This window comes from Hydractinia symbiolongicarpus, chromosome 1 (assembly GCF_029227915.1).
Source record: "Hydractinia symbiolongicarpus strain clone_291-10 chromosome 1, HSymV2.1, whole genome shotgun sequence".
NCBI lineage: Eukaryota > Metazoa > Cnidaria > Hydrozoa > Anthoathecata > Hydractiniidae > Hydractinia > Hydractinia symbiolongicarpus.
The window spans coordinates 18774116-18799993 of NC_079875.1; the positions used below are offsets into that span (position 1 = coordinate 18774116).

The 25878-nt window shown below is 33.9% G+C and overlaps 3 protein-coding genes across 4 annotated transcripts; 2 read left to right on the forward strand and 1 right to left on the reverse strand.

The window, feature by feature from the left end:
- Window positions 1-47: 47 nt before the first annotated feature.
- LOC130644987 (fanconi-associated nuclease 1-like) lies at window positions 48-14664 on the forward strand. Of its 2 annotated transcripts, XM_057450818.1 has the most exons (13): window positions 48-630; window positions 3032-3260; window positions 3494-3628; window positions 4699-4927; window positions 5799-6017; window positions 6099-6245; window positions 6315-6563; window positions 7118-7213; window positions 7362-7460; window positions 12529-12657; window positions 12730-12835; window positions 13302-13393; window positions 14258-14664. In XM_057450818.1, exons 1-13 carry the CDS (start codon window positions 48-50, stop codon window positions 14294-14296), a joined length of 2352 nt encoding a protein of 783 aa, XP_057306801.1. In that variant the 3' UTR covers window positions 14297-14664. The 2 variants fall into 2 exon arrangements, with proteins under 2 accessions (XP_057306801.1, XP_057306805.1); XM_057450822.1 differs by lacking the exon at window positions 13302-13393.
- A 78-nt stretch (window positions 14665-14742) lies between these two features.
- Window positions 14743-15723, forward strand: LOC130645092 (uncharacterized). The gene is made up of 2 exons (XM_057450955.1): window positions 14743-14883; window positions 14953-15723. The coding sequence occupies exons 1-2, from the start codon at window positions 14871-14873 to the stop codon at window positions 15540-15542; spliced, it is 603 nt and encodes a 200-aa protein (XP_057306938.1). The 5' UTR covers window positions 14743-14870; the 3' UTR covers window positions 15543-15723.
- A 1676-nt stretch (window positions 15724-17399) lies between these two features.
- LOC130658967 (tigger transposable element-derived protein 4-like) lies at window positions 17400-18789 on the reverse strand. Its single transcript, XM_057461077.1, has 2 exons — window positions 18746-18789; window positions 17400-18600 (listed from the first exon to the last, which is right to left on the reverse strand). Exons 1-2 carry the CDS (start codon window positions 18787-18789, stop codon window positions 17400-17402), a joined length of 1245 nt encoding a protein of 414 aa, XP_057317060.1.
- Window positions 18790-25878: the final 7089 nt, after the last annotated feature.

The window sequence follows — 25878 nt, forward strand, 5'->3', positions numbered from 1 at the left end:
AGTTAAATTTCTTTATCTTATCATTTCCTTAAAATGAAATATAGAAAATGTTGCACAATGTTTTATATGCATTAGATTTAAAAAATAGAATAATGACATGCAAAAATCCATCCATGATTGTCATTAGTGATGATTCGGAAGAAGATATTGAAAAACCAATTGTGAAATCTCACATTGAAAATATGCGCACGTTGACAACGCAATTAAAAAACAATTCTTTCTTCAGTCCAGAAAAAACTCGAGATACGGAACTGATGAAGTGGCGGATGATGATGAACCCTTTTCGGTCATTTGGTTACAGCAGTGGACGTGAAAAGAATGTACCTAAATTTAATTGTTGTACGAGCAGCGATGTAGCAGAAAGGGAATCAAGTGAAGTAGGGGAGGATTCCCTTTACTATCACAGAAGTTTCTTACGTATAATTGATACAGTAGCTGATAATAATATTAATTTGTTTGATGATAGAGATATGCGTATATTGCAACAGTTTCGAGCGCTATCTTCCGCGGCTCAGAAGCTCTATATACGTTTGTACCAACGCAAAAAGCAATGGTTTCGTTGCGACAAAATCTCTTATCCTAATATATCAGAAGACCTGAAATCTGTCCTTCATGAGCTTGTAACGTCAGGTCAGTTTTTGTTATGTTTAAGTTTTGTTTTGTTTTTGGATAGAAAGTTTTATTGCATTTGAAAGTTTTTGCAGTTGAGTTGAAAAATGAAAAATATGTTTTGGAGTATTTCTCTGGTTTCTCGAGAAATACTTAAATCGTTTAAAATACAAAGTACAACCTTAATTAAAAGCTTAATGTTTTAATACTGGAAAATCGGTGACTATTATGGCCTTTAAAACCTTTTCCGGACAGAAGACTAAAACTGCTTCCCTCTCCATCTTTTTTAAAAATGCTTTATCATTTATCATATTTAATTGTTTTAAGAATTTCTTTGCCATGGTGACTCATCACGTAGTCTAGGAATAAGGCGGACAATTTCTTTTGTTTTTTTGCCAACGAAAGTCGTGAGAGAAAATATCGACGTTAGGATTTCATGTTCCTCTGGAGATCCGTTTCCAGAGGATCCCTTGCTTGGTCAAACGTGAAATCCTGCTATTTGCCCAGCGGCAGTTAGGTCATGCTTTCGTTTTTTATGTATGTGGAGAGATTGGCCAGTAATGACAGTCACTATTTTGTGGGAGAACAGAAAGAAATCATTGTGAGTATATATTTTTCGTCTTTATTCTTATGCTTAAAATTTGACAAAACAGCACAAAACTCTAGATTCAGTAGTCAGCTATATGTTTTTTGTGTTGTGTCCCACACAAAGAAATTTTTGGACTAAGACATAACACATAGACGAACATAGATAGCCCATAGACGAACGAAGACGTGGTTATAAAGAATTGTTGTGGTGGAGGTAGAATCAGATCTCGTTTCCTCGTAGTTACAAGTTGTGCATAAAAGTTAGAAGGTGATTCACAATTGAAAAAAATGTCACTTCTAATATTTTACTTGCAGCTACAGACATTACATTTTTATTTCCCCTTTTTTTGCTTTTGCAGATGGGTTTTGGGTTCTTGCTTTAAATAGTCTCCCAAACTACTTATGCTAAGCATTATTAACCAGCCCCTAGTTTAGGTAGAATTATTTCTGTTTTAGATCAAAGCTGCACTGAACAAGACGATACAAAATACATCACATGTGTTTTCAAAGCGACGGGCACAGACTACAAGATGTTGCAGATGTGCTATAATTCTTAAAATTTTTACCGTTAATTAATATATTGATGGATTCTCAAAAAATCATGATTCTGATTGAAGTAAGCTTCGTTCAATATCACTTTTCATGTTCAGCCGTGTTGGCATTGTATCAAAACGAGGTTAGCTTAGATAAAGTTCAGGACGCCAAGTTGTTTACTTGCTTTTTTGACAAATGTTGGTTTTATAATTTTTAACTGCCATTTTAAAAAAATTGTAGAGGATACAGGTAGTGGTAGTGTGACGAAAATTACGAATATATATTGATATTAAGTGTGTATTAATGACAACTTTAATGTTGTCTAGCTGGCTAGCTATACCCAACAAACATTTTGTTCCTTACTCCTTCAAAATGTATACATTTTTTACTGAAGATAAATTAAAAATATCTAATATGTTTACCTAGTTTACTAAAATTTTATATAACTCAGGTTATAATTTTAGTTAAATAATTATAGCCTAAAAGTTGTATGAAGTTACTCAGTTTTTCATTCTAGCCAGATATTATAGGTTATAGCTAGCTATGCACACAGGAATGATATACTGCCAGCTATGTATCGTTATTATTGTCACACTCCCCTGCCAATATGCTTAAATTTTTCCCTTTAGTATACATTAAAATAGCATATTTTTGGCTCAACCCAGTGTACTGAGTAATTCTGTTTATTAGGCAGATTATTAGGCAGGGTTTTTTCCAAATGTGAAACCACTGCACTTGCTACTGTTCTACGAAAATGGTTTTGTCATAGGTCACACATTTACATTGAACTATAAAAATATTGTAATTTAGCTCTTTTCTCTACAAAAAATAAATTCAAAGTTTATAATTAGCAAGCAAACTGTGTGCATCAATTCGCTAGAAAATTAAAATAGTCTCTGAACTAACGTCATTCGTCAAATTTACAAAGTTGCGTTTATTTAAACTATAGTTGGTTGGTTATTCAATTTTAACTAGATATATTTTGAATAAGGTTTTTGAATTCTTTAGTTACAAGAATATATAAATTAATACCGATGGTAGTTTGTGCTGTTAATGTTCCCCTGTTCACTTCTTCATTCTTCAAGGGCGAAAGCACAGGGCTACTTGTTGTTGTTTTTTTTGTTTTTTATTTAATAATGTTTTTATTTGTTTGTTTGTTTTTAATAAACAAACAATCCTAAACTTATATTTTTGTTTTTTGTGCGTTTAGAAGTAATAAAACAACTGAATCGAAGACAATTTTTATTCCATCTAATTTTAATATTGAAGTCAATTTACACCTTTGTAAAAAATGTTTTAGGCCACTTAGAAAACAGTAACCGGCTCACCAACTTTAAAGATGTCATTACTTTGCTCACTCTGAATGAGATACGTTTACTTGGAAATCATTTTCGTGTAACAAAAGGCAAATCTGCACAAAGCAAAGAAGTTATCATTCAGTTGTTGAAGAAACATTGCCAGAAACAACCAACCTTGTTGTCTTTGATGCAAAAAAAACCGAACTCGATGCCGAATGAAGTTGTTAGCAAGTAAGATATGTTTAAAAAAGCTAGAAATTTAAGGGGCGGGCAATCACAACAAAGTTGGTATAGATACGTGTTTAAAGTACCCCTATGAAATCGTGAGGGGACGTGGATTGTTAATATACTGTGAATAAGCACTAATTTTTATATTTCTTGGTATAATTGACAAAATTTTAAACATTAGAATTTTTATATGATGTAACCATTATTTAGGTTGAAATGAGGTTTATTTTTTTAAGAGCAAAGAGATACATTGGCGACTGTGTGATGCTGAATGAAGACGCTACATTTTTCTACTCGCGTATTTGCACTTTCTTCTCACTGACAACGCTTCATTACGAAGATATTATGCACAACAGTGGACACAATTTACTGTAAGTTACAAACTTCCGTACTTTAGTTGATGAAACCATTCGCATTCGTGGTGTTTGGCCATTTTTTTTTGTTAGAGATGGCTCACAAATCCAACAGTGTACGCTAAACATCTATCTGGCGTTAGAAAGAATTCTGTATACTTTGAAAAATTTATTTATTAGAGAATTTGTCATTACACAACAACGTATTTCCGAGTGCTTTCAGGAATTAGTGATACTTAAATATTACATTTCTTGGGAGGGTGTAATACCTGAACGTTAGATTGACGTTCAGCAATTTGTGAGTCATCCCTAAAATCCAGTACTAAACTTAAATTTAAAAACTCTAACGTGCTTAGCAGTTGTTACAAGCAAGATCGGCGAGATAGTATTGCTTTCCAACTCCAAACTATCGAATTAACTACGTCCGAAATAACGTCATCAACAAGCTTTTTTTACGCAACTTGTTTTTTAGAAAAACTACCTTCGGGTGGATCCGAATCCACGACCTCTGGGTTCACGTAACGACTCCTTAGCCAACTGAGCTATTATGCCTTGAGTAAAAATATTTCATTTGGCGGCTTCTATATTATTCATTTGTGAAACCGGTTCGACGGCTCCTGAATTAACGCAAAATGATGTACAAACGTTCTTTAGAATTTTTTTTTGCGAAACGATTCCTCTCAACGAAATAAATTTGTATTGTGCCTTTCAAGTTCTAAAAATAATTCTAATGAATTTCCCCATTATAAGGATTTCATAAAAAATTTTTAAGCGGTATTTTCGAGAAATGGCGATAGGCTCTCAGAGATATGGGACCTAAAAATTTCACATGCAAGTGTCTAATACATAAACATAAAAAGTCAGTATGTATCATAGCCATGCATCATATCCCCAATTTTTAGGTTTTACGAAATGACCCTGTTGATGAATTAAAAATATATTGTTGCAGTGATGTGTAATTGACATGCGAGATTTAGGAGGATTATGCAGCCCCTGCATCTTGTTGTAATTGTTGTTGCAATTGTTTTAGCTATGCTATTTTTGTTCGGATCATTGTCTTACAATGAAAATATTTTTTACTATTTTAGTTACCATTTACTGCAGAAGCACAATGGTTCTGTAAAATATGCAACGTATAAGATGACGAAACACGTTCAAATTTTTGCGGGGAGACAAGAATTAGTTGATTATACGAAAGCTAAAGAGCTGGAAATTGAATTTGACATGGCGATGGAAAAGAAAGATTGTGTCAAAGCGGAAAATATTTATAACATTGCCAGGAATAAACTCTTACAGATAATAGACACGTATGATAATGTATGTTTAATAAAACATTTTTTTCTTCTCGAAACGATAGCGTGAACATATGTAAGAAAAGGTTCACATTCCGTTATTATTTTTAAATTATGTTTTTTATCTGAAGTAACATCGCGCCAGAGGAAAAAGTGGGAAGTTATTACGGCTGATGTCACTCGCTAATACCGTTACTCTATTAATCCAGCCACTGGATTAATATTCGAACTAGGAATTAAAGGCGACCTGGGAATATGAGAAAAAATGGCAGGCTTATTCTTAGTGTTCAACTAAATCGTAAAACAAAGTTGTGAAGTAGCAGAAGCATAGTATTAGCACGATTTCTTCTCTGTGATAAAAAACAACTTTTTAAAATTCTAGAATGCATGCTTACTCGTGCTACTATGCGGCAGAAATTTTGAAGATCGTAGGTACGGTAAAAGTAGAAATATATAGCAATCATTTATTAGGATTATTGGAGAAGTGTTTTTCACTTGTTCAAAGGAAAATCCAGAAAATATTTTTTGCGTGCAATTGTCTTAGCGCCTGCAAGAGAAGTTAAAACCTGCAAAATATTTAGAAGATGATAACATGCAATAAAAGATTGCTAACTCAAGATAAAATTTCTTAATGAAAAAAAACGTCCGTAAAACATTAGCAGAAAATTTAATCACTTTTTATAATAACTAACTAACGACAAAAACGTTGAATAAAAAAATCCAGCTTTTGTATCCTCATTTGTAAAGAATTTGATTTAATTTTTTAAAAAAGGAAAAGAAAAAGTTAACAAGAAACCTAGTTGGCAAAAAAATAAAGTCGGTACAAGGTAGTTACTGAGCTAAAATTTACTTACTTTTTAACGACTTTTTTAACGTTTTATAAATAAACTCTTTAGACGAAGCCATATTGGATATGTTGTTTCACAGAGTTATGGATTATTACACGTATATGTACGAATTGCGTTGATTTGTTAGAAAAACAGAGAAAATATGATGAAGCCGTTGTCTTAATTAAATTGCTGCTTGCCCAAAAAAACGTTTGTCTTGCTAGTCGCGGTGGACTTTGGGAACGGTTAGCTATCGACATAGAACGCCATCAGAAAAAGCCGCTGGAGGTATATTCACGAATTCATGTATATATGTGATTTAAATTTGTTATATTGTTCACTTGTTAATATGTTTATGATTTTATGTAGGCACTGACGTGGATACGAGAAGCTTTTAATGATCCATTTGTAAGGACTGGACATCGATACGGTTTATTACAAAGGCGTACACGGTTGAAAAAACAGCTACGTTGCAATCTACAAGAAAATGAGGAAGTGATCACCGACTCAGAACCCGTAAGGAGGAGTGAAATATTTTAACCCTGCTTGTGGTAAATAAACTTTAATAAACAGTTCTTTTTATAGGAGACACTAAGCGCGGAAATCTTTCTCGACTCGTCATCCGCCCACAGGGCTGTGTTTCGCTCAACTTCTACCAACAGTAGCGACTACTCGCTGTCTCATGTGGAACAACATGTTATTCTGCATTATCAGCAGAACGGCTTTCCTCATGGTATTCACGGAGAGAGTGCCACTGTGCTTACTTTGTTTTGTTTGTTATTTTGGGACATCATCTTTATGGACGTTGCAGATGTTTTTCACAGCGATATGCAGGTAAGTGAGGCAGAATGTTCTAAACTAAACACCATAAAACTTCGTAAAACAATATATTTAGGTCACTGTGCGGTGTTGCTTTGATATTCGTTAATAAATAATTTTTTTTATATTTACTTGCACGATAATTCTAATCTTATTTGTACGAATAACATATAGAACGTAACATGCGAACAAGAGGACTGTTACAGACACGCCAATTAGCATAAAAATTAACGTTTTTCGCATTGGTGCGAACGTGACTTAAAACTCTTCCTAAATTTTGCTAAAAAGTTAACAGTAGTGTCTTTAATTGAGCGTTTTTCCGGACGAAAAATGCGTCGGGATTTCGATGAGACAAACTTTTGCGTATGCATGAATTTTAAAAACAAATTTCGTGGATGACAGGTTTTAAAATAACCTATTTAAAGAGGTTTCCGTTTTTTCGTTAGGGATGACTCGCAAATATTAAAAATGTGTTGAATGGACACAATTCGTACATATGTCTGTGTATTATGTGTTGTTTGACAAAAATGATTAAATCTTAAATCTTGACATAAGTTGCTTTTCCATAGAGTTCTCCACTTGATATATACCGTGATGAATTCTACACAAATCGCAAGAAGGAAGTGGACGACCGACTATCTTTCGTATATAGTGCTACAGAGAAAGTGAGCTTTATGAGCTATTCCTTACCGCAGGAATCTTTTTACAATATATTGAGTTGCAAATAATCTGTTATGCAAAAAAATATCAGTTTTGTTAGCTTGAGGTTTAGAAACGAGTTTTAATCTGAATTTATATCAATACCCGCCATAGGAATTGCAGAATGCAGTGACATCATCTTGGCAAGAGCATTATGGGATTAGTTGCACAGGTGCTAATTGGGAGTTATTTTCTTCGTCAACAGAAGCTGCGGTGAGTCTCTAATTAATAATAGCCGTATTCTGTTTGTTTGTCGGCAAAAGCCGGGCCATTCTAAACCACACAGGAAGTATTCAAGTTAAAATAACAAATGCAACATGTTTATATTATCTTTGCTAAGACGGGTAAATTCCGGTGTTATTATTCCCTGGCTAACGACTAGTCTTGACATTATGGGATTACGTAATCTCGGTCGGGAGTCTCGGTACCATGTTGGAGTGCCGCGAAGTTTATTTAAACTTGAGAATTCGAAGTATAAACATCACACTTTAGCTATCAAAGCAGTTACCAACTTTTAGACATTTTAAAACACCATGAATTACGATCTGTAGAAAAGTTAAAGAATTATTTCAGAGTTAGAAATTTAAGGATAAGTGAAAGAAAGGAAGAATTAATTGCTCGAGTAATTTAAGCAGCTCAGAACTTCGTCCAGCCTGTGAAAACTGCTTAAGAAGTAGAAAGCAGGAGTACTAAAAAAAGTTGAAAATATTAGTAGAACACTACCCGATCCTTTTAGAATGTCTCATGGTTGGATGGATGAACAAGAAGGAATAAAGTTTGCCTATGATGTTGTATCCTGACATCTTTAAGTACCTTATGTTTTATCCAGCAAAACTAGGTAGTTTAGATTTGAATGACTACAAAAACTCAAAGGCGTATAGCTATTGTAAATCTGGATGTCTTCAACCTCTTGAATATCGTGACCTAATTGGAAGTGCTTTTTGCATTTCTACATTCATTCGATAAATGATCCTTTCTAGTTAATTTAACAAAATGTGGTCAATCATGTTATGCCATTGTAAATTTATGACTGGAATAAATCAAACATGGAATCATTTCGCAGCTGCTTTATATCATATTATAGCTGCTGTCAGAATTAACAAATACAGCCTGTACAAGCACTGCCAACGAGTGGCTTCCTAACAAAAAGCAAGTTGTTCCAACTAAAATTAAAGACTTGAATTTTAGTCGAGATAACTTTTCAGACCGAGGAAAGACAAAGCGCTCTTTAGTATCGACTCCGAAGAAAATAGATCCTCTTTAAAATTGTGACGAGAAATTTACTTTCCCTAAACAAAATTGCAAAAGAATTAAAGGAGATAATTTCTGATGGTATTTCACATACAGCTGTACAAAAGCGAGAAATTGGCTTTATAATAGAGTGCTTTAGTATGTCTGATATAACTCAAACATCAAACGTATACATTATAAATGACATACTAGCAATGTCAAAAACAATAATGATTTTGAATGCAATCTAGTTGCATACGTGAGAAGAAAGTCGAAGCATTGATAAATTAACAAAGGAGAAAGTGAGAATACTGGTTAGTATAACTTTGAAAGAATGTTATTACACTATCAAAAGAACATAAAATTTTAACGAAAATGAAAAAAGTTTAATCAGGAGGTGGCGAATTCGTGAATATACCGGCACTTAAGCATTAAACCAGAAAATTGCAGAGATGTTGTTTACTACTGATATACCATCACTTAAATACCATCACTTAAATACCATCACTTAAATACCATCCCTTAAATACCATCACTTAAATACCATCACTTAAATACCAGCACTTAAATACCATCACTTAAATACCAGCACTTAAATACCATCACTTAAATACCATCACTTAAATACCAGCACTTAAATACCAGCACTTAAATACCATCACTTAAATACCAGCACTTAAATACCAGCACTTAAATACCATCACTTAAATACCATCACTTAAATATCATCACTTAAATACCAGCACTTAAATACCAGCACTTAAATACCAGCACTTAAATACCATCACTTAAATACCATCACTTAAATACCAGCACTTAAATACCAGCACTTAAATACCAGCACTTAAATACCATCACTTAAATACCATCACTTAAATACCAGCACTTAAATACCAGCACTTAAATACCAGCACTTAAATACCATCACTTAAATACCATCACTTAAATACCATCCCTTAAATACCATCACTTGAATACCAGCACTTAAATACCATCACTTAAATACCATCACTTAAATACCATCACTTAAATACCAGCACTTAAATACCATCACTTAAATACCATCACTTAAATACCATCACTTAAATACCAGCACCTAAATACCATCACTTAAATACCAGCACTTAAATACCATCACTTAAATACCAGCACTTAAATACCAGCACTTAAATACCATCCCTTAAATACCATCACTTAAATAATACCATCACTTAAATACCATCCCTTAAATACCATCACTTAAATACCAGCACTTAAATACCATCACTTAAATACCATTTAAGTGATATCAAATATCCTTAACAGTTGGATATTTCTCATTTAGATGATAAGTGCGTGTGGTACTCTGTAATTTCTTAAAACTACATGTCGCGCTTATTGAGGTGTTCTGATAAGTTTTAATGTTTGGTCTCGATTTTCCCGCATTCGTAGTCATATACTTCAGCTACTTCTAATAAGTTAGGGGAGCAAAGAATAAAAAATAGTGTGCATATAAACATATCACAATGCGAGTAGATAACAACAATAACGAAAAACAGAATAACTCAGAAAAATTTTTTAGTTAAAAATACTTACATTGGCAAGCAAAAATGTAAATGCTAAATATATACAAAAGTTAAAATATAAATAAATTTTTTTAAAAAATCCTAGTTTTCTTAGGTTTCTTTTTAATTAAAACCAGCTTTAGGTTGCATAATGCAGCACACGATTTAACTATATGATCTGCATGCTGTAACATTGTAACTAGTAGTACTCCCTTGAGTACTTGATTCGATTAATTGGTAGCTCAACATGAAGCCTTAAATTAGCGACCTCTTTAGTTTTTTTACATTCAGCACTTGTCGTCTGACTTTTTACACGTGCACCTGGTGGAACAACTAATTTGAAAAAACGTAACATTAATTCTCTGATCTCTCTCTGATTTGAAAGCTATGCTCTGCCATAACTTCATTATCCCTCTTTAGCATATCATAAAATCCAGAATCACTCGTAATGAATTTATCAGATGCTCGGCCACCATAACAATCAGATGAAAAAGTTACATATCCAGAGTTATATAAGTTATATATCCAGAAAGGCTTATACCAAAAAGAAATTATAATTATAAAGAAGATATATATTTATGTTATCAGACTATAAACACCATAAAGTGTTATTGTGTTTATAGTCTGACTAAGTACATGCATGATTTGTTAAGAATTTTGGTCGGCCAATAAACACCTTACACAACCAAGTATTACTCGACCAAGTATTAGCTACTTGTCAAAGCTGGAATAACCAACTTTGACAAATAATGTTTTTGCCAAGTTATCACGAATGGTTTCTCTTGGCAGCCAGACCACAAGTGCACAAAATCTCTATATCCGCACGATCGTTGTCAGTCTGTCTGTCAGCAAAAATGATTTCATGCAGGAACGCCCGAAAATGACCAAACAACCACCACAATTGTTTAATAATATTTTCGTTACCTTTTTCATTGTCTTATATTTTTTTAAACTTTAACCTCTCTTTTATCAAGATCTTTATCTCTCCAAAAAAGTCCCCATTTTGCACCGATACGGTGCCTGTTAATATTCATGTTTCAATTCTCACTTTTTTATCCAGTCTACTTTCTTATTTCCACACTTTTGACCCGGACTTTGATTTTATTAACAAATCAAAAATCTATACCATCGTTTGGTGTTGTGCTTGATTCAACGCCCAATTTTTCGTTTATTTCTTGAATGACATCATTGCAAAATTCACTACCACAATCATTTTGAATTTTTTTCTGAGATCCAAATAAGCAATCCACATTTGGAATATTCTGCATACCACTACTTTTTTCTTCGTAGCCTTGATCAGACGAGCAGCAGTGTATCGTGTAGCAGCATCAATGAAATGAAAAATCCATATTTGTCTTCTCAACTTCTTCAAGACCCATGCATACAGTACCATTAAAATCACTTGAAACTGGAAAACCAGCTACATGGTTTCTTATACAACTGGTAAAACTCACAATTATCACAGCATTCTTCTAATACTTAAAAAAACTCTTTATCAGCACATTGAGTATTCTTTAAAAGTTTCGCTAATCGTTCTTTTGATGAATGACATAATTGGGATGCAGTTTCCATGCCTTCTTCCTCTTTTGATTAACATATTACAATTTGCATCAGCCAAAGTTGTCAGAGGTATGCAGTAAGCGCTAGATGAATTACATTTTAACTTTATCTTGCTATTTTCTATAACAGCTGCATGCTTGAAAAATCTATGAAATCTATTTCTTTTCCCATCGAAGACATGAAGGCTTACTTATTAAAAGTGGGATATTATTTTCACACCTTTAACCTCCATTACGTTCTTTGTCACTGAGATTTGTGATAAATTCTTCCATCCATGACAGAGCAGAAACTGTCTTCGTGCACGCACTATCTAAAAATCCTTTTCCTAGATTTTCCAATAGCTTACTGTATGAGTCAGGTTTGAGCATACTATATGAGTCAGGTTTGAGCATACTGTATGAGTCAGGTTTGAGCATACTATATGAGTCAGGTTTGAGCATACTGTATGAGTCAGGTTTGAGCATACTGTATGAGTCAGGTTTGAGCATACTGTATGAGTCAGGTTTGAGCATACTGTATGAGTCAGGTTTGAGCATACTGTATGAGTCAGGTTTGAGCATACTGTATGAGTCAGGTTTGAGCATACTATATGAGTAAATGTGGATGTGCAACACGTTTTACCTGCACCTAAGTGCTCCACCTGGTGTTCAATGCAGGGGTTACACAGTTACGTGTGGCTTAACCTAGAGTTTCGACGCGGGTTATCAGGCTAGTGTTGTAAATTTATTTAGTGGTCATAAGAGATATAAAGAAGTTAATAAAAAAACAGCCATGTTATAAGAAAACACGTCAATAACATATAAATGCCTTAAGTAAACAAACAACATTGAGTTTAACATTATGCACTACTGTAACACCGCAATTCCCTTGCAAAATTTTGAAAAAAGCATAAAGTTTACCACAAATGGCAGGTGTTGCAAACTTGCAAACATTCTTATCGTTTTTAGGGTTTAGCAGTGTGTTTAGGCGCTACTGTTCTTGGTGGAATATGTGAGTTATTTTGCAAGGATTTGCGAAGAAGAAGAGGCGGCTTTCCTGACCTGATTGTGTGGAATGTTGAGACAAAGCAATGCAGGGTGAGTTAAAACGCAAGTGAGCCTTACTGCACTTCATCAATCCACGTCACAAACTTTCAATTTTTCTTCAAGATTATAGAGGTAAAAGGACCTGGTGACAAATTATCTACAAAGCAAATTGTATGGCTGGACGTGTTGAGGTTTTTTGGTGCTGACGCTGTCGTTTGCAACGTTAGAGGTAACTTTTTTTTAAGCACACGCGATAAAAAAATAAACTTTTTTTAAAAAAGTTTATTTTTTTATCGCGTGTGCTTACAGGAAGTGGTAAATGGTGTTTTTACTCATTTGTCACATAGCTGTTTCGATTTTCCCTTACGCAATATTTACATCGCTATTATAAAAGAAATATTCGGTAAATATGGTCACAGTGTGTGTGGAATGCTTGGTTGTGCCACGTCTAGAAAAAAAAAGATTTTTTAAACTTTCAGACTAAGTACAAATGGTTTAAACCATATTGCTTTTGGTTGCCAGCAGTGACGTCAGAAGTGGCTAGCAAGGATTAACAAAAATATTTATTTACAACAAATTCGACCTTTCATGTGTAGCAAGCACTTTATTTGTGGATACTCTCTCTGAAAGTTTTGAAACTAGCTCCACCCCCTTTAACTTGGTTAATCTGATGAAGCTCTATTTATTTTATTTAGCTGGAGCCAATCGAAAACAATTTTTGATGGGAACGAGAAAACAAAAAAGGGTCGAAACCAAACTGATGTGGCAAGAAATGAAAAAAAGGAAAGTGCGTTTGAAGCTGATATCATCAGCGACACTTCATAAGTTTTAGATGCAGACTTTTTTTTTTAATAAAATAAGGAAAGATGAAAGGAAACTCGAAATAACTTAATATTAAAGAAATGCTTCGAAGAAATACAAAATTAAACATGCTCATGCTGAATTTAATAATAGTGCCGATGCTGACTTACAAAAAGCAGCTTACAAACTACGGATTTAAAAAGTATGTTTCCTAATGATTCAAACTAGCTGGATATGATTCGCTCAAAGCAGGATGATGTGACAAATGTCAGCAGTTGTGCGTGCATGCATTTTAAGTGAAATCAGTGAATCAGTACATGATCATTCTGTTCTCGCTGCTGTCAAATATAATACAGATAAGATTATACCTCAGTCGATTCTATGCTTAATGCGATTGCTTGCTGGTTTTGTCCAATAGACAGATTTGTCAGTGACCGAGTTTCCCCGGTGTATTTCTATCCGCGCAATGCCCACAAATGATCTCAATGTTTTTAAAAACAAAAGATATTGTTTTATGTTTAAAATTATATTTGAATCTTAAAGATCAAATTGTTGTCACGACTTTTCTTTATACAACTATATACAGTATACTTCCAGTATACATTCCAGTAACCGCCTGGGCTCTTATTTGATAACGTGAAGAAAATTTGTTATTTTCAAATTTAATGAATATTGTACTTCTAATAAAAACTTAGGGGGGAGGGGGGGGGGGGTATTAGAGGAGGCGGTTAAAGAAAGGGCATTTGCTAAAAATTTTTATGCGCAGAATATTTAAAAAGTTTGAAAGAAAAATCAAGCTAAATCGTGTAAGCATTGTTAGTAATATAATCATGTGGAAACTTTATTTTAGGAACTGGTGGAAAGCGGAAACATTTGTCAGATTAAATAATTCCGACGATAATTTCGGAGATTCACATAAATCGAACTGACTTATAAGAAAAATAGAACTCAGAGGTGAACGCCTATTTGAACGTAAGTTCTGTTCGACATTAAACGAAAATTAACGATGACGCAAACACGATTCCAGAATAACCGAAAATGCAACTAAGTGATGCTGATGCAAGTCGATGATCATAAAAGTCTCGTTATAAAGGGAATAAAACTCGGCCTAGAGGTTAAAGAGTATGCAACTGGACTCTGTACTAAAAATTAACGAAAATACCACGAAGTAAAGTTTGATAATGGACGACTATACCCAACCTATACCGTATATATTTAAATAGTGTTTTCTTACCGAAGATGAGTTTTTTTACTGCAGATGTTGTTTATTTCTGTGGTTAGTCATGCACAGCGATTTAATGATCTTGCTGATTAACTTGCTTATTTTGAACTGCGAAAACGCATTGAAAGTGCGGCTACAATTTATAGCAACTTTCCAATTCATAGCAAATTTCAACTGGAATCCACAATTGCTATGTGCGTAAATTAAGTAAAAACTATCAAAGTGAAACTCGCTAAACTGGATGGCGTTGTGTGGTAAGAAAGTTTCCTTTACTTTTCTATTTCTTTTAAGGCTATATCTGAAGTTAATTATTCTATCTTTAGGTGAGCGATTGATGCTTGCTTTTTTCATCTCTCTTCTCGTATCCACACTTCAGTTTAATGGATTGCCGTTACTATCTGCAAGAATAAAAAGAACAATTTTAAATCGAGAAAATGTGAAAGCATTACAACTTCAAACTATGCTGAAAAGTCTTGACAAAAATACACATTCAGAAACGGTTAAGCCGGCTACCGTAAAACGAGAAGCAAAAGGACACATTGGAGACGATAAACATTTGACTCGACTTTTTGGAGAGCATATTCCGTGGGATATCGTGCGAAGACAAGTTCCCTTTGATGCACTTATCACACGAAACAAAGCACGGGTTGAAAATAAAAACTTACAGTCTGAAGCGTACTTCAATAAGAAGAACTCCTCTCCGTGCCGTCGGAAACGAGACACATCGCATGTGAGTGCTTTTAAACGAAACGTTAATACACCTGTGGGAGAGGGTATTGTACCAGCTTATAATATGTATGATGAACTATGTGAAGACTCGCAACCAGTCGAAGTTGTAAAAATCAAAAAGTTAGTTGTTGAAGACGGTGTCATACGAGATCAAAATATAATTGAGAAGGCGATGTTTGCCTAATATACATATTTAAGATAGCTTTTTTTTTGCACCTTGTCGCGTAACGCAACCCTAACTGATTTTGCAATGTTTAACCAATTTACAATATCCTGCTGTGTTTTTACTTTGGTAAATTTTATGCTTTCCTAGTTTCTAATTGCTTCACTGCTACTCAATTAAAATCACCAAACTTAAACATCAACTTCTTTTGTGTTATTTTGTGAGGAAATAGGTTTGCTCCCTTTTTTGTATAAGTTTTCAACTTAACAATGATTTTGGACAAAGTAGATCGAAAAACACTCGTAATACGACATATATTAACATTATTTGACCAAAATTTCGATGGAAAAAAAATATTTTACTCTTCTTTTCGCGACCGCTGAAGTGGTTCTTATGAGAGTAGGAATTAAATGTGAATAAATATAAATACCTATTTTAAACTAAAAGTATATCTTCGCAAATCTGCTTGCACTATGAGCATTGCTGTCCTGAATTAATTTAAGTTATGAAGCTACAGGGTTAGATGTAAGCACTATGTCGTGTAGTTGCTTAGAAAAACTCGCTAAAAGGACTAAAGCGACCAATCATGTTGCGCAATTTTTGAAATCATCAAAGCGAATATTGTGTTGCAAACATAAATGTTTGGTTTGGAACTTTATTGGATATGTGGTGGTATTTTTGGAAATAAAGAATCATGAAATATGAAGTGCGAAAAAAATTATTTCACAAATGCGTGCCTGCATATGAAATATTGTTTTTAAGAAATCCAGAAAAAAATTGGCATTGCAGTAATTGTAAAAAATAGACAAATACAAAAGAAAGAAGTAAACACAAAAGTTTTTTTAATTCGTTGTTATTTGCGGTCAAGTCGGATGAGCATAAGAATTTTCCTCCCTCTAACTCGGACCCTGGATAATTTGGACATCCGCCTAGTCTTACCATTTTGCCTGTCTCTTTAGGAAAAAAATAATGTTACTCGGACTTTCTAAAACGTACTTCAAATAATTCAGTCATACTGCATAGTGTAAGTGTTTTGTATAAGCATTTCCATTTCTTACTCGTGATGAATGGCCGCACGCAAGTAAAATGTAAGGTATTTTTTAAAATACCTTACAGCCACGGAGACGCAGAAATCAAAGCACAAATATAGGCGTGTTGGCAATGCAAAAAGCGTGGTTGATAAACAAAACACATATATCAAAAAAAAATGTGACGTTTATCGTAAGTTACGCAAAAGACGCAAGTATATGGCTATTGGCATGCTATTTACATTTGGGTATAAGATTTATTCGTAGTTTTCGTTGCAGAAAAAAAAGGATCCACCCAAAGTTCAAACTTATTAACTAGAAGAAATCTAGTTTTTGAATTCGGCTGAATTTTATTGTTGCTGACATTTTACTCTAATTCTTGACTCCCTCACCATACATTTTTTGCGATTATAGGTAAAAAATTGCGTTTTGGGGTTAGCGGTTAGGTTTTACAATTATCGTTGGTCAGATGGCCCGAACTTTTCGCATTAAAAATTTCCAGGGATTGTGTAATTTTCATATTAGGTTACGGCCATTGGTTGCACAAATCACGCGTTAGCGAATGCAGGTTGCAGATTTTTCCAAAGTTGTCATTGTTGCATTGCATTGCACAGTCTCATAGTTCCTACTACAGTAGAGTCTCCATAACTCGAACAGCCACGGGGAAAAGGAAATCGTTCGAGTTATGGAGACATTCGAGTTGTAGAGGTTTTCAACTTTTAGCGCAATATCCTCCCTTTACGTGAACCAGCTGGATAAAAACGTTATATTTAATCTTAAGTCTAACTTTAAGTGGGCTATTAGGTTAATGAAAGTCAAAACAATACACTTTTAATGAATTTTTTAATGTTTATTTAGAAAAGAAGTCGGTGATAACTGTTTGCTTACAACTCATATCAAAATCTTTGGCGATATTACGATTCAAGTCCCTCAGGGAAGCTATCATTTCTTCTCCAAAATGTGAAAAAATACTCAAGTCTTCGAGGACGTTGATAGCTGTACGCACTTGCTCGGCCGTCGGTCTTGTGATCTTATCTTCTTCCTCCTTGTCTTCTTCGTCGACCTCTTCTAATTCTTCGTCTTGAGTCCCAGTGATCTCAGCAATGATGTCAGCAGTCTTCAGACGCCCATGGGATGTACTGACTTCAATGTCAAAATCAATGAAATCTTCAGTTGATAAGTCAGGATCAATGTGGTCAGGAAACCTTCGTTTTATGTAAGAGAGTTCAGCATCGAGGGTTGGAATTGGGTCTTCTTCTACTTCGCTGGTTAAACTTTTAAAAGGGTCGTCATCTTCGTTGATCGCTCTTTCTGCATCCTTTTGGGAAATTCCTGATTTTCGAAAGCAATTGGTGAATGTTTTGTTGGAAACATTATCCCATGCTTTCCTTAGCATGTACATAGCTGCAAGAATCGAGAACTTCGGAGTCGATTTTTCCTCGTCCAAGGCTTTTATCAATTTCCGCACTGCTAGCGATCGATATTTTGCTTTCAGGGCGCGGATAATTCCTTGGTCCATAGGTTGGGTTCGGGACGTGGTATTTGGAGGAAGAAAGATCAATCCTACCCATTCCAGGTTTTCAACATGAGCATGTGCGGTACAATTGTCAATAATCAAAGCAATTTTTCGCTTAGAGACAGAGAATTTTCGATCAAGCTCGCGTACCCACTCTTCAAACAGCTCTCCAGACATCCAACTCTTCTTTTGCGAACGGTATCGACAGGGTAGTGTTTTGACACCTTTAAAGCAACGAGAGTTGGCGGACTTGCCGATTACAAACATTGGCAATCGTTCCCCCAAGGCATTACCAGCAGCTAAACCAGTAAGTCTAACTTTGCTGTGTTTTCCTCCAGAACACTTATCACCTTTCATATGCAAAGTTTTATTGGGAAGGCATTGAAAGAAAAGCCCAAATTCGTCGGCGTTAAAAATGTCTTCCAGAGGATAGCGGGAGAGAATGGTTGGTAATGTTGTCTCCGACCATGGCGCTGTCATTTCCTCAGTGACGGACCGTGATTCTCCAGCGATGGTTTTGAAGGATACTCCATACCTGAAAGGAATGGATGAGAAAAACGTTTATCTCTGTAGTTGTGACTAGTGTAGATGGAGCTTTACATTTTGTTTGATTCGAATCATGGAATTCTAAATTTAGAATGCCATGGCCATGATTCGAATAGAAAACATTCGATTTTTACCAAGTTTCGAAGTTTTGACGAGTGAAAGAAAGCATGGAAGCCATGAAAGTCCAACAAGTCAAAAGATTAACAGACATTATTTGTTGTATAGAACTTCCTATCATTAAACTTATTACGTACGAAATCGACGCTTTTGTCATGGGGTATCATGTTTATAAAAGTAATTGGACACCCTCTGTTGGAGATGAATTTTATGGTTTCATGGAACCAACAAATAAAATGGATAAATATGCAGTTGCAGTCAAGAAAAATGATGGAGAAATCATTGGACATCTACCACTAGGAAAGTCAGGACGCTTTGCAAAAGTCATATTTTACTTTCTGAAGAATGACAGCTTCAATGTTTGCAAAATAACAATTACTGGAAAGTCATTGAATGCTGGTGATGGATTAGGGATGAAAGTCCCATGGAAATTATCCTTCCTCTCTGAAAGAGAGTCTATTGATATTTTGAAAAAACAACTACCAAAGCTATTGTAACATTTTTTTAGATTTTATCTTCACGAAGATAAACAAACAAAATCTTAGTCAACTAACCTGGTTTTCCATTTAGCCATCCACCCCTGAGAATCTTGAAATGACTCGACACCCAACGCTTCGGCAAACTCAAGAGCTTTCTCTTTCAGCATCGGGCCACTGATTGGGATATTCTCACTCCTCATCATAAGTAACCATTTATGAACAGCTTTGTTCACATCTTCGAATTTTTCTGGCTTTGATCTCTTCGATGTTTGCCCGTTGTTAAACTGCTTGTAAATCTTTTCTTTATTTTTTTTCCAAGTTGACAGGGTGCTTGGAGGAATTTTGAACTCTTTTGCCACATCCTTTGGCGCAGTACCCTTTTCCAACGCTTTAAGAGCTTTGTACTTGATTTTGCACGACTTATTGTCAATTCGACGCTTTGATCCTGCCACAGACGACATTGTTATGAGAGTGTCTTTCTTTTGAAATTCTTTAGATTTTCTCGAAAACGTTCGAAAAAGACGTTCGAAAGGTTTGGATGACGCATCATTATTTATTCGAATTAATAATAAGGCCTGCAAAACACGTATTAACAAGATTTTTAGACCCAATTTATCAGGAAAACTGTTCGAATTTTGATTATGATGTCAGAAAATTCGAGTTATGGAGAGAAAAGTCTCCAAGGGACAAAAAAATTTGTTTGAGTTAAGGGAAGATTCGAGTTATAGAGGTTCGAGTTGTAGAGGTTTTTTTATAAGAGTTTATTAGGAAATTTTCACGGTGCCAACGAATTTGTTCGAGTTAAGGAGAGATTCGAGTTATAGAGGTTCGAGTTATGGAGACTCTACTGTATAGCTATACAAACATCCTTTCACCAAGGCAATGACAAATTTGGACAAACAAGACGCATTCAATGTTCTTGTATATATCATTGTTTGGAATTTGTTTTTCTGCTCACCAAAAAAAGATAAGCCCTTGGAAACATCATTAGTCACGCAAGATATGGGTAGAAGGGTTGAAAAGCAGGGAGAAATTAGAAGAAAAAATTACCGAAAACGCAAAGCTTCTACTTTTCCTACATTAAGTAATGCAAAAAGTAAATCAACTGGGAATGCCATAGATGTTGGTGGAAAGACACATGAGTTAAATAATATTTCACAGCGTTTTAAATCTTTCAGATCTAAGATCGAATCTCTCCATAATTCGAACAAAAATTTTTCCCGTGGGAATTCGAATTAGGGAGAGTCAACTGTACAGTAGACGTCCGTTAATTCGAACACACAAGGGACTAAGTTGTTTGTTCGAATTAAGGAATGTTCGGATTATCGGAAGTTTAGAAAAGAAAAGAATTTTAATAAACATTTAAAGGTTTTATGCTAATATAACTTTATTACAACTTTACTACAACTTTTTATAAGAATCTTTTAACGTTGTTTGCTTGGCCATGGGCAAGGTCTCCAAATTCCTTGTAAACTTCATTTTATTGGAAATGCCAATTTAATTAATAAATTAAAGGAATTTTGCAACCAGCGATGCATAAAAATAAATAAAAATGAAAACGTATTTTTTATTTCCCCAGAAGATTTTATTTATCGATACACAAAAGTTCGAATTAACGAGCATCATGAACCTTGAGGACTAAAGTTATTGTTCAAATTGGCGAAATGTTCGAATTATCGAAGTTCGAATTAAACAGCTTAAAATATAAGACGTTTTTAAACAAAACTCAAGGGACTTGGCAATTTGTTTGAAATAACGGAAAGTTTGAATTAAGCGGCATTCGAATTAACGGACGTCTACTGTAGAGGCACGGCGGGAAGCACGGCGGGAAGCGGGTACGCAAAAAGTTGCAAAAATATGCCGATGAAAACGGTCCGATTTTTAAACAAAAGGGTCGCTGGTCATTGTTTTATTGCCATTTCAACGAATTATCTTGATTCGTACATGAAGACAAAAGATAGAGCTTTCAAGGTGTTACGAGGGATTAGCTCAAGCGAATGGTTTTTTATAGTCTCCCCGGTTTTTGTCATGTTGAAGGCTTATAAAAGCCTATTTAGAGATTGTTTAGTGTGTATATGTTTTGCTTACTTTGAAGATGAGGTTCTTAACTACACTTTATAATTTTACTTATTTTATATTGGGGAGTATTTTCAAAAATAATAGTCAAGTATTTTTCAGGTTTCATGGAACCTTCTTTATTCACTTAGAGAATTACACATTACACTTATATTTTTACTATATTTTTAATAGGTCAGGCATCACTGAGCCTGGGAGTAATTTTAACAATGCTGGGTCTTGAACCCTATGCAGATGAGGGTGCTGATGAAAGGGCTGTCGACAAAAGATTTTTGTCTTTTTTTATTTGCTTTGGTCGATAGATTCTGTGCCCCCTTCTCCCCCACCTCCTCTGCTATTAGCCTCATCGAAAATCAACTGTGAAGAGGACTCTCCTGTCATCAACCTTTCCTCATAAATGTTCAAATTTGATTAGTTGCGCTTTTCGCTTTTTTTGTGAGAAAGGTTTGAATTGATTTCCCATTTTTTGTCATGAAAATTGTGTATATAGCTAGCTAGCTGCCATATTTTCTGAATTATGTTTGGGTAGGCAGACAACAGCAAAAGTTAAATCAATCTAGCATTTCAGGTTAGGGATCGTCTCCACGATCGTTTCAAATTTGATCGTTTCAAGTCGTATCATTTTTTTTTGAAGCGATCTCTATACGAATTTGAAACGATTAAAACCAACAGTAATTCGTATCCCATTCGTATCAACATTTATAAATTTACTTTAAAATCGTTTCATTTCAGTTAGAATCGTTTCTCAATCGGTTCGCAATCGTATCGTAATCACTTCATATAAATTCGTTTCAACTCCATTTTAAAATCGTTTCAAACTTTTTTGCAAGCGCTTCGTTTCGTTGCCCGTAGATCGTTTCAAAATTATTTCTAATTTATTACATTGCAATTATCATGTGTACTATTTGTAGCCGATTTCTATAGAACCAGTTACTAAGTAAATTCTAAAGTTTTTAAATAAATATGCATAGTTTTAACTACGTAGCGCGCTGCATTCGAAATTGTGAGAAAGGATAATTCGCAAGTAACTTATTTTTTTCTTAGATAAAATATTTATTAGACATAATATTTGCATATCGTAAAATCTTTTTTCGCAATGTAATAACAAAATATGGCTTTGTTAGACTTGGTTTTTTTATAACGAAATACAGCAAAAAGTTGATGTTCTCTCGCTAAAAAATCTTTTTATAAAAAAATCGTTTTATAATCGTTTCGTAAATTTAAAATTTGTTTCATGAAACAACTGAAACGATTTTAAAAAATGATGATACGATCACAAAACGATCATAATCGTTTCAATTCGTATAAAATGTGAAACGATGATGGAGACGGTCCCTTATATACTAACAGCAGAACAACTTTTTTAGCATATCTGCAAAAAAACTTTCTAGAACTGAAAGCTTCTGAAAGCCTGAATACTATTTAAGGCATCCAGACTCTGGGCCGTCTTTATGTATGTCTCTATCTCCCCCACGTGATTTTAAAGATTCCTCCTTCACAGCTTGAAATTGAAAAATTACAACAATTTTTTTTGATACTGTTTTTTTTTCCTATCACTCTTTTCATTTTTCTTGTTATCTGTTTTTGTGTGGGTTTTCCACACAAAGAACACAAACAAACACATCATGAAGAAGATGAAAACTCTTTTTATAAACTTGTTGAATGAAATTGTAAATTAGGGCAATTTTCCTTTTTTAGGATAAAAATAAAATAAAAATCTAAATAGCAAGAAAAATCTCTGATCTGACCGCCTTCCACTATACTTAAATGAAAAATCAATCTTTGTCACACTAAATTAGAGGATAAATGAAAATTAGAAAAATAGGGTTGCACTAAAAATTAGAGGAAATAAATTAAGTAAAATTCGAAAAAGGCCATTCAAGTAAATTAGAGGACTCTTTAAATTTAATTGACAGTCATTTTGAAATAAAGAGCAGAAAGCACAGAGAAGGAGATATTTTTTAATTACTGAGAGAAATCCAACTCTTGTAATGGCCAGCGTTCCCCCGCAAAATCTGAACTTTAATAATCAATGCAGTTTATGGCTACTTTCTCAACATTGGTATTTTTATCTTGCGACTGTAACACACCTTCTGAAAGGTTATTATTGTTAATCGTCCAAGTTATAGTTAAGCAGGTGTGACCACAACTTTTAAAGATTGTAATTAATACTATTTATAATTTCAAAGCACGTATAATGCTACCAGCTTGTGTGTTTCTTGTTTTTAATGTTGCTAACTTTAAAAATCAAAGGAACTGCATGTTTTTTTGCATAATTGTAGTGGGGAAAAGCATGTAATCTATATAATAATACGCTTGTATGAGTGACAATGTGAGTCCATGACACACAAAGTACGGGTCACTTTCTTATGACGTGGCGTTACACTAAGATTTACCAAGTAGTTAAAAAAAGGCAAATAAGGGGGTTACTATTTAATTCTCTTTTCTTATTACTTTAAAAAATAAAACTCTTTTTTTTATTTTATTAAAACTAATTTTTATTTCATTCTTTAATGTTTTTATATGTATTTTTGCTTTAAAAGCCCCGTTGGTTGGTTATAGATAGAATAATTTAATTTTACCCCCGGTTTACCTTGTGCGCGCGTGTCTAGCGGAAACAATTTACTTATCAACTGAAAAAAGAAAACCGAAGCGAAGAAGGTTGTCTCTTTTTCAAAGTAATCCTGAAAACAGTTATTTCAAACAATGTTTACTCATCATGAGGTTAGATTAAAGCTTATTTGTTTCTTTTATATTTTTGTGTTCTGGAATCGAGGTTGTATCGCATTCGAATATGAATGTAATTCGAATCTAAAATGTAAAAAACAAAACTGTTGTTGTAGAGCGACTGTTGTTGTCCAGCGAGAACAAAAAAGTTTATGTTGTTGTCAGAAATATTTGCTATAAAGAAGAAAAACGTACGAAACGTCAAAAAGAGAACTGATTGAAAATGAATCGGACAATTGTAGCTAACTATACATTTTCAATTTGTTTTCATTGGGATGGAGCGAAGTTTAGTATTCTAAGTAAAAAACTGATTGAACTTTAATCCAGAGAACGCTAGCAAGCTACCTACTGAAAAATCAAGAGAAAAGCAGGTGTGTTGTTTATATTTTTTAGTAGAGAAATGAATTCTGGGGTATAACGACTTTTTAGCCATTTCTTTCAGAGCTGAATTTTCCTAAATATTAAGTTAGTTGTTGTCTCTTGAACCGGAAAATATTTTCTTTAAGAAGTACTTTTTTTGCAAGAATTTACTCTGAAAATGGGTCAGAAGTTATGATTATTATAAGAATATGTCTAAGCTTGATTGTTTATTCTAAGCATGAATAATATTTGTATGACACACAAAATTGACTGGAAGTTGAAATTTTTGTTGTATATCAAACAAACTGAACTTTTTTCTGTCCAGGAAATGTGCTGTTACATGTAGTAGAATTGCTATTAGCGAGCTATAGAAACTTAAACAGACTTTATTATCATTATGTATTTTTATGCCATAGTCATGCTAAGAAAATATTAAGAATAATGAGGATGGGATTTGTCAAGAAAGTTAAGAACATGAACGCTGAAACAAAAAAAACGCTATTCCTTTAAAATACAGTGTGTATATCTTAGAGAATAATTTATATAAAATGTTAAAAGTAGTTTTTCTGTTGATACTGTTTTTAACGCTGCGAAGTGGTTGATGTCGTTATAATAAACCTTAATGTAAACAAGGTTAAATCAATGTTTACATCTGTTAGGCTATGATCGTTTGAAACAGTATTCGATTTTTAAATTCGAAAACACCATTGTTATCATGCACGGAACGTTTGCGCATTGGAGGGTTGCTGTATACAATAGACTAGATAGCTAATTTGGTATGATGCATTACAAACTGTACATTGTAGAAATTTTGCAATAACCTTTTTTGTGTGACTTAACAATTTTTTCTAATGTCTGGTATACTATTTTCCCTGTTGTACTTGTGACATTGCAAAGCAAGTATATAGTTTCAGCAGATTTAGCGTTTTACATAACCATTGTTAGACACCTTCGATTTTGTTAGATCTTTTGCATTTTTATTTTATTTATTTTTATTTTGCTGTTGGACCTGCTTATATTTTTAAACATTTTGTTTTAGCAGGTATAAATATAATGCAGATTGTGAGCAACCTTAATCCCAGGGTTTTTTTTCTTTCCTATCATTATTTTTTTTATTGCTTAAAATGCTTATTTTTTTGGACGTTTTGATTCAGCGGTTATAGATATAGGATAATGCAAATTGTGACTTTAAAAAATTCAATTTGCTGTATTCTATATTTCTATTTGGCCATTTCTTTCAGAGCTAAATTTTCCTTATTAACTTTGTTGTTGTGTCTTAAACCGGATAATATTTTCTTTAAGAAGCACTTTGTTTGCAAAAATATACTCCGAACAATGGTTCAGAAGTTAAGAATATCCAAAGAGTATGTTTAAGCTTGATTGTTTGTTCTAAATAAAAAAAATTGTATGATGCACAAAAGTGATTAGTTGTTTAGTTTTTTAATACTTAACAAAGTGAACTTTTTTCTGTCCAAAGCAATGATCGGTTACATGTAGCAGAATTTGCC

Excerpts from the sequence above, each read along its gene's own strand:
- LOC130644987 (XM_057450818.1), top strand. The coding sequence starts at position 48 with ATGTTGCACAATGTTTTATATGCATTAGATTTAAAAAATAGAATAATG. Across the intron at positions 3,629-4,698 it reads AACAGTGGACACAATTTACT|TTACCATTTACTGCAGAAGC; the intron begins GTAAGTTACAAA and ends TTACTATTTTAG. Across the intron at positions 7,214-7,361 it reads TATATAGTGCTACAGAGAAA|GAATTGCAGAATGCAGTGAC; the intron begins GTGAGCTTTATG and ends TACCCGCCATAG.
- LOC130658967 (XM_057461077.1), bottom strand. The coding sequence starts at position 18,789 with ATGGCTTCCATGCTTTCTTTCACTCGTCAAAACTTCGAAACTTG. Across the intron at positions 18,601-18,745 it reads CGTCAAAACTTCGAAACTTG|GTATGGAGTATCCTTCAAAA; the intron begins GTAAAAATCGAA and ends CATTCCTTTCAG.